Source organism: Schistocerca nitens, chromosome 2 (assembly GCF_023898315.1).
Source record: "Schistocerca nitens isolate TAMUIC-IGC-003100 chromosome 2, iqSchNite1.1, whole genome shotgun sequence".
Taxonomy (NCBI): Eukaryota; Metazoa; Arthropoda; class Insecta; order Orthoptera; family Acrididae; genus Schistocerca; species Schistocerca nitens.
In genome coordinates, this window is record NC_064615.1 from 1,025,869,232 (window position 1) to 1,025,892,594 (window position 23,363).

Here is a 23,363-nt window from a genome sequence, read left to right on the forward strand (position 1 = left end):
TAAAACAAAGGCGTTTTTCGTTGCGGCGGAGTCTTCACACGAAATTTGACTCACCAACTTTCTCCTCATTGTGTGAAAATATTTTGTTGCCTCCCACCTACATAGGGAGGAATGATTATCGTAAAAAAATCAGATAAATTAGAGCTCGCGCAGAAGTATTTAAGTGTTCGCTTTTTCCGCGCGCTGTTCGAGAGTGGTACGTTGGGGAAATAGCTTGAAGGTGGTTCGATCAACCCTCTGCCAGGCAATTAATTATGAATTTCAGAGTAATTTTGCAGATGTACATGATGTAGATGTAGTGTATTGTAATAAAGTGGTAGTTCAAAGGAATGGGATGACAATGTTGGGCGCCAACGTCTTTAAATGGGAGGACCTTTTCAGATCAAAGCAAAGCACTTATAACTCGTCTTATATCTCGTTAAATATAAAATCTGTGAACTATTGTGTTAAATTCCCCCGAAGTCCCTTTGACATTAGCATTATCACTGTAGCTGTTGAAATTGCGAAGTGCGAGAACAATCTGGTTTCTCCACGAGTTCGTCCCTGTTCGGCAGCTTATTCTGCGAATATGGAAATTTCAGGGGATGATTAGTGACTATTCAATGATGAACAAGAGAAATCTTCATTCACTTTTTCTTTAATCTACGTAGATCACTGTTTATTGTCAATTACCAACATGCTCCCATATATGCTACTTTCATGTGCTACATACGTTCAAGCCGTATTACGCTTGCACAAAATGGCTACAGAAATTATCAAAAGAAGCGTCAGTCTGCTATGCTTAATGAACCAAAACCAATCTCTGATAACAGCTGGCCTTCAAGAAGAGGAAGAAAGCTTCTCGATCAGAGAGCTTAAAAATGCACATCGGTGGGTTTCTGGAAATCGGAGAGGGCAGCGTATTAAAATATATTTTAACATAATTACTTTTCCCACAATAGTCTTTAAAAATATAAGTTGTTACACCCAAAATGTCCATCATCTGTGGCTTTGGGGAAAGTCTCACTTTAGCAAAGCGTGACTTAACGCGGACTCTTTTGTCATTTTTTGATGCTATATCTTAATGAAGGGTAACTTGCAAGGGCTATCAGTTCAATTAAAAGAGGATGGACTTTCGGTCGTGTTGCTGCAGGTGCCAATGCCTCCTCATGTGTCATCCATAGATTGTTGAGACGCTACAGGGAGACACAAAGCGAGTTGGACAAGGTCGTTGACGCATTATAACCCCACTTGAAAACCGATATCTACCCATATCTGTTTGCAGCGTCACATGGATGCCATTAGTTAATTATAACCCACTCTGGACCTCTTGAGTAGCTGCACTTTTATGATAACCTCAGTACCAGCACATGTAAGAATTAGACAGTGGCTGGCTTTTAGCCTATTGAACTCGCAGTTTGTCGTTCCGCAATATTTCTGCTAGCATTGGTTGGGATACTACGACTGTCATGCCAATATCGAATTGGTATTAAACGACCATCCTGAATCCCAGGCAGTACCACAGAAGCCCCGTTTATTCGTCGTCCTAATTGTCATATGGACTGGCCATCTGGCATGGTGGGATAGGGTGCCATTGGGTGCGTAACACGAACAACTGTGGTTCGCATTGCTTGCAATTTGGGAGGGAAACGTCACATTTCTGGCGTGTTAATACCGGTGGCTGTGTCATATCTTCGAAATCGCTGCGACTTAATCTTTCAACACGATAACGTAAACCACGGTCATTATTAACTTTCGTGACGGGAGCCGCAGCCTCTCAACCAAGTATCTCCTCAACTGGCGTGAGTGCATCCCGATTGCCAAGAGCGCTTGGCTGACCCGGACGGACATATATCCAAGTGCTAGCCAAGCCCGGCAGCGCTTAACTTGGGTGATCTGACGGGAACCAGTCTTACCACTGCGGCAAGGCCGTTGGCAGATCCCCAAATCATCCCCAAATCACCTGCAGATGTAATCATCTACTCTTTCTACCAGAGTGCATGCACACTTTAGATAAGTTCCTTGTTTGTTATCCTTCTTGGTGTTGAAATTTTAATGCCAATGTGCATGCATAAATAGCACAATTTCAGTTAACGAGTAAATCTTGATAATCTTTCAAGTAGCCAACTCAACGCCTATGTTTCCACTATGGCGTTTCGCAGTTGTGTTTCTTGTTCTTGAATCGGTCTCTTACTGAGCTCTGAATTCGGCGGCAGGACGCGCATGCTGCTGCAGCTGGGCAGCGCGGTGGCGGCGCGGGACTTGCTGCTGGCGCTGGCCGCCGTCGACGCGTTTCGGCCGTCGTGGCTGTGGCGTCCTCAGGACCCAGACGCGTGCCGCTGGCTGGGCGTGGCGCTGCACTACGCGCTGCTCGCAGCCGCCACCTGGACCACGGCGGCCGCCGTGTGGCAGCTGCTCAGACTAGGCACGATCGGCGGGCCTCAGGTACTTCCGCTCGATTCGCTATCATTCTCACTAGAGTGCTCAGTACGCCGCGGGGCAGATCTGTGGCACTCACTGTGCAAACATAAGGAGTATTTTTTTTTTGTCTCCACATCATACCATATGCACCAGCGACTATCTTTCTCAAAAACTGGCAACGATGGAGCATGCAACATCGTTGCCAGGAAAATAGTAGAAAAATTTACTTGATCTGCGATTACTATCACCTTCACAAGTAGTATTTCTCGCTCCCTTCATACACTGAACAGCCAAAGAAACTGGTACACCTGCCTAATATAGTGTAGCACCCCCACGAGCATACAAAAGTGCCGCAACAGGACGTGGCATGGGCTCGACCAATGTCTAAGGTACGGCTGGAGGGAACCGACACCATGAATCCTGCAAGGCTGTCCATAACTCCGTAACAATACGATGGGTGCAGATTTCTTCTGAATAGCACGTTGCAAGTCATCCAAGATACGCTCAATAATATTCATGTCTGTGGAGTTTGTGGCCAGAGAAAGTGTTTAAACTTAGAAGAGTGTTCCTGCAATTCTGGACGTATGTGTGGTGTCGCATTGTCCTGCTGGAATTGTCCAAGTTCCATCGGAATGCACAATAGACATGAATGGATGTAGGTGATCAGACAGTATGCTTAGGTACGTGTTGCTCCTGCGTAACATCAAGCGCCGGCACGTCGGCCTGGGACGTTACAGCAGAGAGGGCTGTGAGACGACGTCAGCCAACAGTACGCGGAACAGGACACCACGACAAGAGCGGCGCCTATACGAAGTGAATATGAGCACCGCTCCGCCTAGACGCGGCCCTACTAGAAGACGAGCCGTTATCCAAATGTTTTTGCCGTGAGTTACGAACTGTTGTGTTTTGCTTGCATTGAACTGGTATGTACCAAAGGTCACTGGTTATTGCATGTGGCCAATTGCTTGCGACACCTGTTTGTGAAAAAGCAAATTTAAGTATTGTCAATTTAACTTATTGTAATAAAATCCATTATTAAGATCTGTTTGATTTGTTCTCTAACTAACCGAGAAAACAGCTTCCTAGGCACTCCTAGAGGAGTGGGCAGGATACGACACGTGTCAGAGTCATATCTAGACGTATCAGGGGTTCAATGTCACTCCAATTGCGCACGTGTCCCCCCCCCCCCCCCCCACCATTAGATAGCCTCCACCAGCTTGAACAGTCCCCTGCTGGCATGCAGGGCCCGTGGATTCATGACGTTTTCTTCATAACTGAACACGTCCGTCCACACGATACAATTTGAGTCGAGACTCGTCCGACGAGGCACCTTGTTTCCAGTCATCACCAGTCCAATGTCGGTGTTGACGGTCCCAAACGAAGCGTAAGTACAGTCATCAAGTGTACTCGAGTGGGCCTTCTGCTCCGAAAGCCCATATCGATGACGTTTCGTTGAATGATTTTCGCACCCTGACACTTGTTGATGGCCCAGCATCGAAATCTGCAACATTTTTCGAAAGAGTTGCACTTCTGTCACGCTGAATGATTCTCTTCAGTTGTCGTTGGTCCCGTTCTTGCAGGATCTTTTTCCGGTCGCAGCGATTTCGGAGATTGGATGTTTCACCGAATTCCTGATATTCACAGTACACTCGTGAAATGGGAGTACGGGAAAATCTCTACTTCATCGCTACCTCGAGGATGCTGTGTCCCATTGCTCATACGCTGGCTATAACACCAGTTCAAATTCACTAAAATCTCGATAAATTGCCATTGTAGCAGCAGTAACCGATCTAACAACTGGGCCAGACACTTGTCTTATATAGGCATTGCCGTATTCTTCCTGTTTACATATCTCCGTATTTGAATACGCATGTCTATACCAGTTTCTTTGGCGCTTAATTGTGCAATTAATAACCAACGTTACGATGGCAAAAATAGCCTGATCATGTGCCCACTGACATGTAAAAGGATGCTAAGTGTTGAATGCGTGCCCTATTGTGTAGTTGTCCGACTGATGTAAACCGAGCGAGGTGGCGCAGTGGTTAGACACTGGACTCCCATTCGGGAGGACGACGGTTCAATCCCGCGTCCGGCCATCCTGATTTAGGTTTTCCGTGATTTCCCTAAATCGCTCCAGGCAAATGCCGGGATGGTTCCTTTCAAAGGGCACGGCCGACTTCCTTCCCCGTCCTTCCCTAATCCGATGAGACCGATGACCCCACTGTCTGGTCTCCTTCCCCAAACCAACCAACCAACCGACTGATGTAATGGTTGCAGATGCTGTTTTTGTTGTTGTGGTCTTCAGTCCAAATCTCTGCTTAAGTAAATGTCAGCAGAAGTTGCTGCTATGCGAAGGACCCGGATTCAATTACCGTACCGCCACGGATTTTTTATGGGCAGGAGGACTATCAAGGACGGCACTCAGCCTCGTGATGACAACTGAGTAGCTACTTGATCGATTAGAAGCGACTGCACGCCTGGGAAGTTTGCAAACCAGCCGGGAGAACGGCGTGTCGACCACATGCCCCTCCATAATGCATCCGCACGATACTGCAAGGCAAGGGATGAGACGGCGGCCGGTCGACATCCCTATGGCCTTTAGGCCTTCACGACCTGGAAAAAGAGTTCGTTTCACTACAGCAAATCCTTGATCCTCATGAATTTTTACTCCCATGTACTAGCAAACTGACGATTCATGACGCTGGCCACTGTAGCCGAACGGTTCTAGGTGCTTTAGTCCGGAACCGCGCTGCTGCTGCTGCGGTCGCAGGTTCGAATCCTGCCTCAGGCATGGATGTGTATGATGTCCTTAGGCTAGTTAGGTTTAAGTAGTTCTAAGTCTACGGGACTGATGACCTCAGATGTTGAGTCCTATAGTGCTTAGAGCCATTTGAACCATTTTGACGATTCCTTAATGACTCAAGGTGTCTACATTCAACAGTCCCTTCCTTAATCAGGTTGTGGCACAAATTTCTTTGCCTGCCCCCCTCTCCTCTTATTCGTGTCACTGCGTCTTCATTATTTACACAATCAACCCAGGTAATCTTCAGCATTGTTCTATAGCAACACATTTCAAAAGCTTCTGTACTCATTTTGTCTGCAATTTATTGCATCCACGATTCACGTACACACCAAACTATACTGACGACAAATACCTCCAGAAAAGACTTGCTAACATTAAATTTACATCTGATCTCAACAAATTCCTCTTTTACACAAACACTGTTTCTGCTATTGCCAGCTGGCTGCTGTGGTAGAGCGGATCTAGGCGCTTCAGTGCGGAACCGTGTTGCTGCTACGGTCGCAGATTCGAATGCTGCCTCGGGCATGGACGTGTGTGATGTCCTTAGATTAAGTTAGGTTTAAGTAGTTCTAAATCCAGGGGACTGATGACCTCAGATGTTAAGTCCCATAGTGCTTAGAGCCATTTGAACAATTTTTTTGCTACTGCCACTTCTACATTTCGTATCCACATTAAGTGGAGCATCTACAGTTATTTCGTTGCCCAGATAGCAAAGCTTAGTTTTCTCCAGCCCCAGCCAGGCAGTAGAGAGCAGCACAGGCGATGGGCTAATCGAGTAAGTCACTGGACAGTATTTTCGACATTATATCAAAACACTCCAGCCAGATGGGGTTTGAGACACCAGTCACAGCCGAGATGCATAGAACTGCTGATACCGCAACACAGTGATCAGAAGTGAAGTAACAATTTGTAACTTAGAACACTTGCGTGTTAACAATAAATTCTCATACTGCAAATTTAACTCTGCCAAACATACGCGCCCCCCCCCCCCCCCCCACTCCTCCCACTAGGACTATGTCAGAAGCGTATCTATAAAGGTATGAACAATCGACCTTAGGACCTCAAAGCATTCAGTTGTAGCACCATTCTGTCTGCGTCTCGAACTGGAGTGAATGAAAGGCTTTTGATTTTCAGAGAAACCACGGCTGAAACTGGGTGACGATAATCGGGTGGCCACCTGTCGACTGATTAACTCGCCTGTGGTGGTGCGGCTGTGGGATTGGGAAATTTCACTGATGCAGGGAGCTGGCGCCTGATAGATTTCAGCCAATGTACTGCAACTGTCTACGATCCGGCTGTGGGAGGTGCCTTTGTGGCCTCCTAGCCGCCGAGTCACCGTCGTCCACAGTCCAGATCTGCCCCTGAGGAGTGGCTGGGGCATTGATGCAGTGTATCAGGACATCTGGTGTCGGGTATCGCTCCTAAGTGCACGACACATGGACAACGAGTACACACGAGGATGCACAGCCCGTGAAACACAGAAGGGTCTGGGTGGGCGGCGCTCGTTCTCCATCCACAGGTGACCCACATGACGCCACGTGCGAGCTAACGAGCATTGCGTTCTCATTTAAATATTTGGCCGAAAGAGGCAGCCTACAGAATTGTGAAACGAACTCTGTCGTCCAGGACCGTGTGCCACAAAGGGCGCAGATTCACCACGAGATGGGGAAAAACATAGGCCTAAGCAATGTAGTGTGCGAGTGAGATTGACGAGAACCTATGTCATAGCGAAACCCAGTAGAAGCCATTTGTGGCCAAGGAGACGTAGCAGTGTTAAATATGGCGGACCCATAAAGGGAAACATTTATGAAAACTACTTAATTCTGTAGTAATGCAGGGAATCAAGCCACAGTAATTTTAATCTGCAATCCTCCATAAATTTTCATGGTGATCTCAATAAAACTTAAATATTGATCATATCTGTAATAGTTTACGATTTACTGTTAAATTGAAATTCACAAGTTTTGTAACTAAGATATGAATGATAAAATCTGAACTATTTAGTCGATCTTAACGATCGACATTTCATACAGAAGCGCATCATTAAAATGACAAACGTGGTAAATATCAACTCTGTAACTTTATTTGTTTACAATGTATAGTACATTTAAATTATCAGTATTTTCAGTTAAGCATCAGATCATCATTTCCTCCACGCAAAACACATTGAACGATGATAGTATGACATCTTCTTAAATCATTAAGTAATAGAATATTTGTGGTAAAGTTTAGTGCATAGTAGTTAATTTTGTTTTTTATTTATCTGAAAGCACATTGGTGCAAGGCTACTGGCCGTGATATTCAAAGTTAATAAGGAAATTGTATTGGTTTTATGTAGAAGAATATAACGTTTATTATGAATTGGATATTGTTGCTACTTCTTTTACAACGTGAAAGTGGTCAAGCTTTGATTATATAAATACGTTAAAATGTAAAATAATGTAGAATAAACTGTAGCCAGTCAGATGAATAGCGTCAGGAAAGGGAACTGCCCTAGTCAGTTGAGCGAAGATGTTCGTCTAACGCACTGGCCGTTGTGGCCGAGTGGTTCTAGGTGCTTCAGTCTGGAACGGTGCTGCTGCTATGGTCGCAGGTTCGAATCCTCCCTCGGGGATGGATATGTGTGATGTCCTTAGGTTGGATTGCGGTTTGTGGGATTGAAGGGACCAGTCTGCTACGGCCATCGATCTGTCCTTAGGTTAGTTAGGTTTAAGTAGTTCTAAGTCTAGGGGACTGATGACCTCAGATGTTAAGTCCCATAGTGCTCGGAGCCATTTTAACCATTTATTCGTCGCGCGGGAAAACACGGCCGGGGCGGGCAGAGAGACAGTGCTGGTGGAGACGCGGAAGCGGACGGTCGGTCTCTAGGTAGCTAGGAAGTGAAACGACTTACAAGGGAACCTCCCCATCGCACCCCCGTCAGATTTAGTTACAAGTTGGCACAGTGGATAGGGCTTGAAAAACTGAACACAGATCAATCGAGAAAACAGGAAGAAGTTGTGTGGAACCGTGAAAAAAATTAGTAAAATATACAAACTGAGTAGTCCATGTGCAAAGTAGGCAACATCAAGGAGAATGTAAGCGCAGGAGCGCCGTGGTCCCGTGGTTAGTGTGAGTAGCTGCGGAGCGAGGGGTACTTGGTTCAAGTCTTCCCTCAACTGAAAATTTTACTTTCTTTATTTTCGCAAAGTTATGATCTGTCCGTTCGTTCATTGATGTCTCTGTTCACTGCAATAAGTTTAGTGTCTGTGTTTTGCAACCGCACCGCAAAACCGTGCGATTAGTAGACGAAAGGACGTGCCTCTCCAATGGGAACCGAAAACATTTGGTCGCAAGGTCATAGGTCAACCGATTCCTCCACGGGAAAACACGTCTGATATATTCTATGCGACACTGGTGACGGCATGTGCGTCACATGACAGGAATATGTTGTCGACCCATCTAACTTGTACACTTGGCGAATGGGTAAAAAGATTCTTCTACCTTGTCCGATTTAGGTTTTCTTGTGGATGTGATAATCACTTCCAAAAAAGTGATGAAAACATAAGAGTTTGTCACATCAACTGAAAATAAAAAATTAACTTTTCACTCGAGGGAAGACTTGAACCTAGGACCTCTCATTCCGTAGCTGCTCTCGCTAACCACGGGACCACGGCGCTCCTTGACTGCCAGTGTCCTTGATGTTGCTTATCTTGCGCATGCACTACTCAGTTTGTATATTTTGCTTATTTTTTTCATAGTTCCACACAACTTCTTCCTGTTTTCTCGATTGATCTGTGTTCAGTTTTTCAAGGCCTATCCACTGTGCCAACTTATAACTAAATCTGAGGGGGGTGCGATGGGGAGGTTCCCTTGTTAGAAAATTTCGCGTTGTGTGGTATCGCGGGACTGTCTCTGAGTGGTGAGCAGCCGCGCGGCTGGCGTGAACTCTAACTGCCGGCCGAAGTGGCTGTGCGGTTAAAGGCGCTGCAGTCTGGAACCGCAAGACCGCTACGGTCACAGGTTCGAATCCTGCCTCGGGCATGGATGTTTGTGATGTCCTTAGGTTAGTTAGGTTTAACTAGTTCTCAGTTCTAGGGGACTAATGACCTCAGCAGTTGAGTCCCATAGTGCTCAGAGCCATTTGAACCATTTTTTTGAACTCTAACTTTTCGTGTTGAGTATTGGACTTGTAATTCGCGATGAGATTGTGAATGATCGAACTGTGTCAAATGGATATGCACACTAGTGTAACAGTAACTCTACATACGACCACTTTCACTATTAGTTTGCTTTCTGAATAAACATTATTCTAACAAAATCGCTACTGTGTGGCCTACATAATTTATCGTTCGTTAATTTAGTTCCAGAGATTATTATTACTGTTATTATATGTTAACTTTGTATTTCGGAAACTTGCCATCAGTCAGACAATTTAACCAAAGGGTAACAAGTACCGAGCGAGGTGGCGCAGTGGTTAGCACACTGGACTCGCATTCGGGAGGACGACGGTTCAATCCCGTCTCCGGCCATCCTGATTTAGGTTTTCCGTGATTTCCCTAAATCGATTCAGGCAAATGCCGGGATGGTTCCTTTGAAAGGGCACGGCCGATTTCCTTCCCCATCCTTCCCTCACTCGAGCTTGCGCTCCAATGACCTCGTTGTCGACGGGACGTTAAACACTAATCTCCTCCTCCTCGGTAACAAGTGTCTAATTTAGGGCGTGTAATGCGACACCTGCGGTTCAACGCCTAAACGAGTTGGAGCCAAGACATTTCGACGAAGACGAACCGCTTGTGAGCCCGAACACCTTGGGATGTGAGCTCGCACATGCCAGCAGCCGCCTATGAACCAGGACAACGGGTGTTGCCGGCAATATCAGAACATCAGCACATTCTGCAGTAGGCTGTGTTTGTATCCACACAGTGCAGCTCTGAGGCCAGCTGGAGAGCTGTGTAAGACTGCTTCAATAAACACGTGTCAGTACTACCATTGCACGTTGAAGTATGAATCTGCCCTTCTCTCACGAGTTCTCTCAACCACCCTGGCACGTAGCAACTTGGACTAGGCCAAATCTTTACAGTGGGATAAATTTATTAACAGTTACGGCGATTACTTTTGAAATAATAAACCTACTTTTTCCCACCCGTCTTGTTTTCATTTGCCTGCATCTCACACGATTGTGGGACATGTCGCCAGTCCCTCCAGCCATTAGTGACTGTGGATGAGTGCCACTGCTTGTTTATTCAAACAGCTCCTCTTGGGCGTCACAAAGCTCAGTGGACCTTGTTCCAGACCTTCCTATCACAGAAAAATATGAGGAGGTACCAGAATCGAAGACAGGTACTTCCAAATCAGAGGCAGGGACACTACCACTTGGATACAGAGGTGGTTGTAAGACAGGAGAATGAAGCTTGTTCATATTAGTGTTTTATTAAATATCAGTAATCCAACACACTTATGCGGATAGTAACCAGAGTTATAGTACTCTCTGCTTGGCGACGTGCACAGGCAATGTTCCCGCACTTGGTGCTGGTGAGCTCGGCGTGTTCGTGGCTGTCGGCGCTGGTGCCGGTGGTGGCGCTGGTGGCGACGTCGGGACTGGAGGCGGGTTACCCGCTGCGGCAGGACAGCGCCACGGACTTCCTGTGCTACCCGCAGGGCGTCGCCCTCTACACCACCGTCGTCTTCCCAGTGGCGCTCTGCACGGCCGCCAACGCCGCCATCTTCCTCTACTTGCTGCTGGCTGTTCTCTTCCCTGTGTGCCAGGAAGATATTGACCTAGGAATCCGACAGTAAGCACCTTTGTAACTTCAAAGACATTCTCTCTGCCTCTAGCAGCTACAATCCCTCTACGAACTATACGGTAAGGTAATGAATGTTACACTAGTGACCATAACTCCTTTCCCCATCTGTCTCTCCCTGACATGAAGTTGTGTCACTCGCTGTGGCGCCTTCATAATTAAATGCAAGTATTTAACTGAGGGGAAAAAATACTCATGATTATACATGTTCAACTGTAGATTAAACTTACTACTTATTGTCTGCTGTATCATGAGTGTGTTTCAAACCACCCTTAGTATTGAAGATGTTCAGATGTGTTCTTGTTCTGCGCTGCATGTGTCTGATTGGGCTTCTAACTACAGACACTTGAGATTGTAGTGGAAATTACTGACTATGCGGTTGAGTCAATTAGCAGATCCTAGGCATCAGATTTATTGCCTACCAGCAGCTATGGTTTCAGTCCCATCACTTAACAGTATCTGCCTTTTATAAGGAGCTCAGCTGTAAAATTTTATTGATAACTGGGCCCACAGCAACAAATACTAGTTAAATGAAGACATGTTTCCGCTGAGGCTCTAACTTTATGTATTACTTTTATTTGCTATTGACCAAATTTCAACCTCATGGTCATTAATCTATGTTGATCCATTATGGACCATGGGACAACGGCTGGCATGTATTTCTTGATGCAATAATTAACCAACAACCGTATATACTGTAGAAATTTATTTTATGAACTTCTCATGTGCTACCAGTTTCGGCTTTACATTGATGCTGTAGCGGGACTTTGAATTTCGCCGCGCTACACTCGTTCCCTCAGACATAAATTATACCATCGCAGCGGTATGAGCGCTCGACGGCAGAGAAAATACTAAAATTGTAACTCTTTTTTTTCTATCCGTTTCATTGTCTCTCGAGAGCAGAAGCTTAATACAGACGTGATCTGATGAAGACATAAAAAACTTATTAGCTAGTCTTGATCTGATTTTAATGTGTAGACATATTGTGGAAGTTATGAAATTCGGAGGATGGAAGTAGCAAAGTAAATTAAATTGCATTCAGTATCAAGATGATTTTCATTTGTATAAATTAGTGATTCCTGGACGATTGCAAGATTTCGGAGCAGACTTTTCACGCAGAAATGAAGTAGGAGATTTTTGAAGACCTGGAAGCCGCACGAAAGCATGGTAAAGGATGAACTCTTATCTACGCCATTTTCCCCTGTCAGTTACATTTTGTTATTCTCTGTTCTTTTTCAATAATTTCTGTAGTGGAAATTGGTTTAACTTTTGCTCAAAAACGCCACAAGGACCACCTCAACAACGGCTTTTCCGAATCACGAAGTCCGATAGCTTTTCTGTAATACGAAGTCCGATTTGCATTTCATTCTTTCCCTTTTTCACGGTCATTTACGATTTTTAAAACCCCCTTTTCATTCACCATTTCTTCCCACCATTTTCAACCTTTTCTTTTCTTTTCTTTTCTTCTCTTTTTCTGTTTTATTAACCACTACAATGCCACCTTCAGGCCCCTGAACAAGGAGTAGAACAAATGTACTATTATAAAAAATTAGAACATACGTTAACAGTTGACAGGTATCATGTTAACTATGTACATGGCTCAAAAAGACATATTGTATATCATTAAAACTATATGTAACATTAGGGCAAATATGCTTCTGCCTATGTCAAGCTGTTGTTATGGTTTTCACTGTTTTACTAGAATATAGCGTGATAGATGAACATATGTATAAGCTATTATTCATAACTCCGCACTACGCAGTTGTAATAGGCTATGCAACACAACAATCAAATGTACTGAATTCAATCATATGTCCAGTGGAAGAATTTTTTAAAATAATTAACTAATATAAATAAATAATAAAATAAATTAAAATACAAAAAATGTGACATAACCATGTCAGAATACATAAGTTACAAATGTGTAACCTAGGTCGTATTATGTGTGGTACGACAAATAGCTGCCGCAATATTAACAATAAAAAGCATAAAAGAGTTTGTCTTAAAACCCAGTTGCATTCACGACTTAAGCCAATGCAGTCACACTATAAAAATCATCAAACACTTGGTCACCGTAGGCACTTCATTAGAACGTCTATGTAAGATCACCCCCCCCCCCCCCCCCCACTGTGCTGAGTGGATTAATGTAACGACAGTAGCTGCCTCATGTAGTCATAGGTTACAAAGAAGATTCTCAATCTCTGTATATCAAAAAATGTCTATGTCCCTACCTATAAGTCCTATACAATTATGTAGGATTATACCAAGTGGAATCGAACGAATAAAAAGGAAAGGAAGAAAAAGAAATAGAAAAATATAGTACAACCATGTCAAATCATTCTCAAGGCTACATTAAGGCCGGGTGTAGTAACGTATGAGATGACTATCAGGATCATAAGTAAATCATCCAGTGTCAGCATATTCTGTCTAATGACCTTAATGAGTCGGAAACTGTCTGCATGGGTCAAAATGTCATGGTACCTAAAAACTGGTCAAAATATGTGACTAGTTGAAATCAAACAATAACGAATTTATACCCATCAGCTAAGTGTCAAGGAAAGGCAATGTTACATCAAGTGGCAACTCAAGAGTGCAACGACAGGTGAACAGTAGAGTAATCCAGAGGGGTTAGAAAATGATGTTGGACACATTTGCAAGTTATGGCAATAGACAACTTCCACCGGAAGGGAAAAAAATGTAGTATTGACCCACAAGTTCCTTGTATTGGCATACATAAAAAAAAGCATCTACGTATAGTACGCAAAATTCCAAAGTATTATACTAAAGTCCCCATGATCATCAGTATTCAAGTGTTATAAGTACCTCATTTGAAGACATATGGCAACATTGACCTAACAATATCTATGAGAGTGTATGTAATTTTGTGGTGCATCACTGATGACCTGGACCAACAAGTTAAAATGTAAGTCACTGCCTATTTATGCATACTGCTGTCATTAAATCTTCACAGGGCAACACCTATAACGCTGTGTCTGTAAACTGTTCATCCATCCTAGGTACCAGCTAACCACAAACTCACTGTGGTAAACGCCCCTTTATAACTAAATTGTAGTAACGTTATACGAACAACTAACAGGAAAATGTTAACAGAAGTAAGTCTAAAACATCATCTCTAACGTTACCATATAGGTATAAAGACTCTCTGGCCTCAAATGTATCAGAGGCCAAGTAATTCGATGGGGGCGCAGTGGTTGAAATAATACAGATTTGATGCAAACCAAGCACAAACAGTCAACATATACGAGTCAAAATTAAAAACATAGAGTATGTGAACTTCAGATAACAACCCCCTAACTTAGGTGTCTACGGCTGCCTACACCTTAGTCTAAACTACTAAATACTGTCCATCCTGTCACTTATATCAGGCGTTGCCGTGATATCAAAAGTTAATATACACATTTACTACGATTCATATAGGAAGAGGTTGACAGACGAAATGAAAATATTGCGTAACCCTACTGCCCAATATGCAAGAGAGGTGTCGGAAGTAATTGGACACAGTTAACATTATGAAAAACCTGTATGAAGAATCACCGCCTAAAATTATTTTTTATCGGGTGAGATATTTATACACCAGAATCTAACTCTCACGCTACTTATAACCTTTCAAACACCTTCTCTAATACATTACTCCAATATTATGATACATAATCAAAGAAGATCGTAATTAAGGTGTTATGGAGTAAAATATATCACTCACCACACGTCATAGTCGTAAAATCGCTGTACACGGAAGAAGCCATATAACTGGATCCGTGAATCAAATCTAAAATACAAAACAGTGGGGTAAATGATAGAGTTTCAAGAAGATCCCCACACTGTGTGTTGGTGTCTTCCTCATCTACCATATGCAACATCTCTTGGTGGCCAGGCGACACAGACTGAGGCGGTTTGCAAACATCGATGTGTGGTCAAAGATGAAGCCATAGAGTCAAAGGTTATAGGAAGCGTTGCTGGTAAGAACCGATAATAGTATAGTCGTTCCTAGTGGGCCTCTAGTGAGGACGACGCATTACAAATCAAGCTATGCGGAGGCTAACGTATCCAGGGACTATTAATATTCTTGATATCAGAGTAATAGGTCGTGAAAAATTTCGAAAAAGAAATTATTTTTAGATTCGGTTTTCTCATTCAACAGATTTTTATCTTCTTGGTCTGCATGGACGTAATTTTCCAACACTTCAAATATATCCATCGTCCCTCCTTTATCGACAATATGTAGTATTTCTAAATTATCATACATATTTGTGATCGTAGGTTTCGTTTTTCGCAAATGTTCTTTAAAGGTGGAGTGCTTAATAGTATGCAAAGCTGTATGTTCACGGAACCTTTCTTTAAATGTCCTACGAGACTGACCAACATACGACAGTGAGTCAAATGGAAAACTTAAATACTTTTTTAAATGTTATTTATTGTGCAGAAGTGGTACAAAGCTGTATCACTTTTCAACATAATCTTCCCCACGCTCAATGCAAGTCCTCCAGCGCTTACAAAGAGCATAAATTCCTTTAGAAAAAAAACACTCATGCACCATGTGGCGCACCTCTTCATCAGGTCGGAATTTATTTCCTCCCATTGCGTCTTTGAGTGGTCCAAACATATGGAAATCACTTGGGGCAAGGTCTGGTGAGTATGGTAGATGAGGAAGACACTAAAAATGCAGGTCTGTGATTGTTGCAACTGTTGTATGGGCAGTGTGGGGCCTTGCATTGTCGTGTTGCAAAACGACAGCTACTGACAACAATCCACGTCGCTTTGATTTGATTGCAGGCCGCAGACGATTTTTTAGGAGATCTGTGTATGATGCACTGGTGACAGTGGTCCCTCTAGGCATGTAATGCTCCAAAATGACGCCCTTTTCGTCCCAAAAGAGAGTCAGCATAACCTTCCTGGCTGATGGTTCTGTTCGAAACTTCTTTGGTTTTGGTGATGAGGAATGGCGCCATTCCTTGCTCGCTCTCTTCGTTTCCGGTTGGTGGAAGTGAACCCAGGTGACGTCTCCAGAAACGATTCTTGCAAAGAAGCCATCACCTTCTCGTTCAAAGCGCCAAAGAAGTTCTTCACAACCATCAACACGTCGTTCTCTCATTTCAGGAGTCAGCTGTCGTGGCACACATCTTGCAGACACTTTGTGAAACTGGAGCACATAATGCACAATGTGGTGTGCTGACCCATGACTAATCTGTAAACATGCTGCAATGTCATTCAGTGTCACTCGGCGGTTTTCCTTCACTATGGCTTCAACTGCTGCAATGTTCTGTGGAGTCACAACTAGTTGTGCCTGACCTGGAAGAGGAGCACCTTCCACTGAAGTCACACCATTTGCGAACTTCCTACTCCATTAGTAGACTTGCTGCTTTAACAAACATGCATCACCGTACTGAACCTTCATTCGTCGATGAATTTCAATAGGTGTCACACCTGCACTACGCAAACACCGAATAACAGAACGCTGTTCTTCCCTGGTGCAAGTCGCAAGTGGGGCGGCCATCTTTATACCGAGACTGCGACAGTATGTGTGCATCTGCACTATTCTGCCACAGGCCATTCTGCATGCTGTTTGTAGCACGCTTACAAACTTACAGGATAACGCTGCGAAATTTCGATTTGTTATTACAAATTTAAGGTTTTCATTTGACTCAGACTCATATATTCCATCGCAACCACTACATTTAATTTTGTAGACTCCAGATCTCAGAAGAGGGTCGTGGTTACTATAAAATGAGTGAGTATGTTTGCTAATGTGTTTTTACTGGTAAAGCCTAACTCTATATTGTTTTCCAGAATGTTGTGAGCCGAGCCGGCAAGGCAAAGGCGCGTTGCGTGCAGGGAGCACGCAAGCGCAGCGCCGCGGTCTCTGTTTAGGCCTTCTTCTCGGTCTTCTTTGGCAGCAGGACGGCCTGGATGTTGGGCAGGACACCACCCTGTGCGATGGTGACGCCCGACAAGAGCTTGTTGTGCTCCTCGTCGTTGCGGATGGCGAGCTGCAGGTGGCGCGGGATGATGCGCGTCTTCTTGTTGTCGCGGGCCGCGTTTCCGGCCAGCTCGAGCACCTCAGCCGCGAGGTACTCCATGACGGCGGCGAGGTAGACGGGCGCCCCGGCGCCGACGCGCTCGGCGTAGTTTCCCTTGCGCAGGAGGCGGTGGATTCTGCCGACCGGGAACTGGAGCCCAGCCCTGCTTGAGCGGGACTTTGACTTGCCCTTGACTTTGCCTCCCTTTCCGCCTCCGGACATGGCGTTTGGCTAGTGGCGTAAACGTGAAACACGTAACGTAACGGTGCGAGCCGCAGCGAGTCGAGCAGCGGAGTGCGTGCGTGTAAGAGACAGGACCTAAGAATTCCGTGCTAGAATGTATCTTTTCACTGCTCTCATTCCGGGATAGAGTAATTTCGTGCAGTAAATTGGATTTCTTTTTGAGAACTTTACTGTGAATGGTCATTAAGTTGTAGTGGCAACTTCTGCAACCGAATGTACCAGGATGACCAAATGTAGTGGGAAGAGGTAGAAGGCACCGTATTAAGACTCATCTGAGCTTTGGAAGTGATTTATTGTTTCCAGCTACAGTGCTGTGTTCAACTCGGTCTGCATCATCAGGTCCCGCAATGCTGAGGACACCACTTTGCTGTCTGAGAAACGGCATGCCGCGGAATGGCTGCCTCAGCAACTCGTGCACGCACTGTGTGTAGGCCTTGTATGCCAGCAAAGTTGCGTTGTCGTCAGGATGCTGGCAGTCGACTCAGCAGTCTGCATCCCTGCTGACTCAGCACTGCTTGGTGTGAGCCACAGGCGGCCAGCTGGGTGCTTCTGGCCCCCTGTGGCTGAGTACGTGACGACAACAAGCGACTGTGTTCCAGTGTCTGAATCTGCAGCCCTCGCCTCGGGATGCCTCTGGTGTGGTTCAAATGGCTCTGAGCACTATGGGACTCAACTGCTGAGGTCATTAGTCCCCTAGAACTTAGAACTAGTTAAACCTAACTAACCTAAGGACATCACAAACATCCATGCCCGAGGCAGGATTCGAACCTGCGACCATAGCGGTCTTGCGGTTCCAGACTGCAGCGCCTTTAACTGCACGGCCACTTTGGCCGGCTGCCTCTGGTGTGTGTTGGAAGCCAGGATGCGCTTTAGGAAACCGTGGAGTGGCCCACCACTGGCTGGCTATGGACCCTGTGTCAGCCTCAGAGTGGCGTCCCATCTGATGCTGTGGGTAGCTGGAGGTGTGACATGCCCCGCAATCCAGGAGAGCTGCCACACTTGAATGAATCTCATTAGAAACCTGCACCTGTTTATATGTGGCTGTGCACCTCTGTTTGCCATACGCACCGCTTCACGTCACATACACGTAACACTCTAGGTTGGCCAGTGGGAGCCTTCTGCCTGTGATTTGCGACATGCAAAAAAGCTACATATACTCTTTCAGCTATTTGACGGCCCTGTGGTCTCTATTCTACTTTACAATTCTTGATATGTGTAACTCACTGCAATCCGGCCCGCGCCTGGCTGTAACTTGTGCTCAGAATATTGCACAAACTAACTTTTCCTATCCTAAACGGTGGTGCTGCTACATTATTTCCCTCTTTGGAAAGACCCGGCTCCCGGGGAGACCCTTAACTAGCTCTTAATTTTTTTGGGTGGGCTACTATGGCATATTTCCTTACTTAAATGTGGTCTAGTGCCCCTTAAACCCATGACATGAAACAAAACGTAAAAATTCCTTACTGGACGACCACTGCTCGATTTACCTCTTACCTACTCGTCTCACGCCCTCCGTATCCAATCCACTGGGACTTGGACTCCCTTGGTTCCCTCTTGCAATTAGCTCTCCTCCTGATCAGAAAGAAAACAACACATAACGAAGTTAAGGCTGCGATGACATTTGGTACAGAGGTGCTCAAACTGATCATTATTTGCCGTTGTCTTTCCCTACACTAAGCGACATGTTGCACAAGCTTTTCGGCTGATATGCGCCTCTCTTGCTCTAAAATGAACAAGTTTATGGATGTCAACAGACTTGGCTCCGGAGTTTGGTTTTACAAAGTCAGATTCTGCCTTGGCAAAAGTCTAAAGTGGCTTCTGGCCAGTACAGCTGTGGCTGCGTAACATTCAATTGCATGACTCCTGAAATTGAAGCTGGCAGGTGGAAAGTTGATCCTATGTGTTACACTTAGTTCCATTGATTAAAATTCCGCTCTCCTCGAGCTCTATACGTTTGGCTTCTGCCAATACTCCCCGCTCAAAACAACTTGTTACTACTACCAAATTCTCGTAGGTGGAGAAGATCCAATGCATCCCGAACCGTTGCAAGCTCGATTTTGGCTCCACGATGTCCCTTGGACAGCCTAGTCCTTTCCCCCTGGCTAAAAATAATTGTACCGTGCACGTGTCCCATATTTGTAGCTTCACAGATTTTTCTCAAACATTCACTATTTTTTATTCAAACTCAACACCGATTGTGTGACTACTTTCATCCTTAAATTACATTATATGAACTGGTGCAATAAACACGATTTTCCTGGCCGCACTGTCGATAACAAAAAATTTAAACAGGAAATCGTACGACTCTGACATCGTTCAACACATATTTATTACGGCTTTGCCGCAAAATTTACTCCGACGCATTTATTTCTCCAGAACTGCGTTTGATTTCTCCTTTAACAACACTCCACGTACGTCAGACGCTACACTTCCCTTTTCAGTGACCCGAGGACAGAGATCACCATCACCCTTCCTCCCTCTTCAAAAGGACTGCTGTCCGTGGCAGGCTATATTCGAAAAGAAATACAACATATGAAAATACAATGCCTAATTACTCTACGCAAACCGAACGTTATATGACACGAAAACAAAAACAAGTACAAATACTCTACTACTTTCTGCATCGCAAAGCATACGGTACTTCATGCTGTACTCTATCTTCATGGTTTTCTCTGTGCTTAGCACCTCTCTTCACTCTCTCTTTCTTCCTCTTTCCTTCCTGTGACATACCTGGAAGCACATTCAGGCAACCCTTAAATGGCCGTAACCGCCCAATGTGTACTATCGTTGTTCTAGTTGGCAGCTGAAGCTTAACATTAACAGGGGATGTGGTTTCAACAACTTCGTATGGTCCTTGATACCTCGTGAGGAACTTCTTCGTTTTCCCTTTTGTCAAACGCTTTCTGACACTCTTCTGTCCACTCAAATTTCACGCCCTTCCGTAACAATCGCGTCAACAGCTGTGCTAAATCTGCAAAACCCTTCACAAACTTTCGATAGAAATGGCAATTTCCTATGAACACCCAGCAACTATTACTATGCTCTATAACACCGTCCGCAAACTGTTGATCAATTAAATCCTTCACAATCGGCTGCAAACATCTCGGCATTCTGTATGGTTTGCGGTAAACAGGTGCTTCATTCCCTGTTGGTTTCCTGTGTTGAACTAATGGAGTTGCTGGTAACGGCCCATGTGGAAAAAACAAAACCTTAAATTCCCACAATAATTCTTCCATATGCTCTCTTTCTCCTCCTTTCAAATGCTTAATTTTGCCACGCAATGCAGTTCTATCGGCAGTTAGTGGTTGATCGCTTGGCCTATCTCTCGAACACCAGTCTTCGGCATCTGGCACATCCAAATTTGCTATTAAAACTCCTTTACTTAAATTCGCGTCTACAGCGCTAAAATTATCCACGTTGACGGGGACTACTCGTCCGTTGTTCCCCTCCTGTACGCCTACAACACTACGTTTCACAAAACATCACAATGGACCCAAACCTTCATTATCCTCCAATGGTTCAATAACACATACTGTACCCAGAGGTAGATTTGACTCCACACTTACCTAAAGCGACTTCCCGGCGCCACTAGACACATACTCACGCGAATTAAACCTTAATGCTAATGTACGCTGTTCTATTGATTTGTTCATTACGTTGAATGCCCCTCGCGACAGCTCTGCATTGACAACAGTTTCCCCTAGCTGAAATAACATTCCACCAAGTTCCACAGTTCGTTGTCCAAGGTCAATTTTGGCTTGATGTTGATGCAAAAAATCTACTCCTAGGGTCATGTTGTAGCCCTCGCTTACCCATGGTACTACCTCCATGCATGCATTAAATCGGACTTTCTCTATTCGAGAGTTAACTGTCACCGACCCCAAAGGCGTGCCCTCCTTATATCCCACTCCACGCAACCTATAACGTGGTGGGTCTAGCTTCCATCGTCCCATTATATTCCTAGTAGCCACTGACACTTGGCCCCTCTGTCCGACAAAATCTTTAACTTTTTAGTTCCTGAACATTCTACCTCTGATACGTATTTGTAACCCCGAAATTGCCGGCCGCGGTGGTCTAGCGGTTCTAGGCGCTCAGTCCGGAACCACGCGACTGCTACAGTCGCAGGTTCGAATCCTGTCTCGGGCATGGATGTGTGTGATGTCCTTAGTTAGGTTTAGGTAGTTCTAAGTTCTAGGGGACTGATGACCACAGATGTTAAGTCCCATAGTGCTCAGAACCATTTGAACCATTTTAACCCCGAAATTAAACGGGAGCTACTGTTTGTGGGTCTTGGGCCCCCTCTGCCGTTTAACGCATGTCCACCTCTCCTACCTCCACTTCTCCATCCTCCCCGCTGCCGATTTCCACCCCTTCCTTTATTCCTTGGTGACTGGGTACATTGCCTCTGCACATGTCCCGTACGACCTCACTTAAAAAATTGCACACCCGCTGTAAACACTGTTTGCCTCTCGCGTACCCCTGTTGCCACGTCTATTTCCTAACATTGAATTGCCAGCTGAATGGCCGAATACAAATCTCTCAGGGTCCCTTCACGCACTTTCCGTGCCATATGCGCCGGTAACCCCCTCAAAAATACATCAAGTGCCCTTTGCTCGGCCTCCTGCAACAGAACACTATTCCCTTCATCGCCTTGACACAACTCGTAAGTATACTCATTAGTCTCCCTTATCCTGTCCGCAAATTTCTCCATCGTCTCCACCTGTCTCTTTGGCATTTTACTTAACCTCTCTCTAAAGTACCGAGAGCTATTCTGTTTTTTGTGCCTTTGTAAAAGGCCTTCCTTTAACTGCTTAAACTGTCCTACCTTCCTTAAGGCCTCAGAACACACTACATTTGTTTTCGCTTCACCCGTTGAGCTAATCTGGGCTATACGTAACAACTGCTCATCAGACCAACCATTCATCACCGCTGAAGTCTCCAAGTCCTCCACAAACGAACGCACATCCTCAGATGCCTTGCCAGAAAACGCAATAATCAGACTAGGGGCAGCTGGATCAATCTCCTGCACTCTAGGCAACAACGACTGATCAGATGCGGTTTCCCGCCCACTTGTAGATGTAAATTCATTTCTCAACTGCGTATTGTCACTTTTTTCAACAAAATCCGTACCGCTTCTGGTTCCGACACACCTCATGTCCCTGACTATGCCATTGTGTTGCTTTCATTCCCAGTTAGTCCCGAAACAAAACATGTAAGTACAAGAGTAACGCGACTCCCTACACCTCAGTATCATCATACTCGGTGACATCATACTCAAATCAATACGGAAGTAATGCATGCCACGAAAAAAAATTATACTGCCCCAAATACACCAACATTTATTCTGAAAAAAAAAATTCCTACGCAAAACATCTAAAATGCCCTGCCATGATTATACTCAAAACAATAAAAGGCAAGAAAACGTCAAATACTCAAAAGAAAACTGGTCAAAACTCACCACATCTTGTGAATGTAATGCGGGCAGTGGGCTCAAATGTCATACTGGACAGACGACGTCCGCTATTCTGACACCAAATGTAGCGGCAAATTCTGCCATCGAATGTATTAGGATGACCAAATGCAGCAGGAAGTGGTAGAAGGCACCATATTAAGACTTGTCTCAGCTTTCCAAGTGTCTTATTGTTTCCAGCTACAGTGCCACGTTCCCGTCAGTCTGCGTCACCGGGTCCCACAATGCTGAGGACACCACTTCACTGTCTCTGAAACGGCTTGGCACTGAATGGCTGCCTCAGCAACCCGTGCAAACACTACGTGTCGGCCTTGTACGCCAGCGAAGTTGCGATGTCGTCAGGATGCCGGCAGTCGACTCTGCGGTCCGCATCCCTGCCGACTCACTGTGAGCCGCAAGCGGTCAGCTGCGTGCTTCTCGCTGGCGTGGCTGAGGTTACAGCGTCAACAAGCACCCACGATCCGGCGTCCGAATCTGTGGCCGCCGCCTCAGGATGCCTACGGTGTGTGTTGGAAGCCAGGACGCCTGCCTGCTGTAGCAAGCCGTGGAGTGGCCCGCCGCTGCCTGGCTACGGGACCCACGTTGGCCTCAGAGGGTCTCACCAGTGACTTGCCATGGACTGAAACGCT

At 45.2% G+C, this 23,363-nt stretch overlaps 1 protein-coding gene across 2 annotated transcripts in view; it reads left to right on the top strand.

Moving 5' to 3' along the window:
• Window positions 1-23,363, top strand: part of LOC126237373 (uncharacterized) — a 786,945-nt gene that overhangs the window by 205,799 nt on the left and 557,783 nt on the right. For both annotated transcript variants that reach the window (XM_049947458.1, XM_049947457.1), the window contains exons 11-12: window positions 2,196-2,424; window positions 10,694-10,977. In XM_049947458.1, coding sequence (XP_049803415.1) covers window positions 2,196-2,424; window positions 10,694-10,977 — 513 coding nt within the window. The remainder of the gene's footprint in view (window positions 1-2,195; window positions 2,425-10,693; window positions 10,978-23,363) is intronic.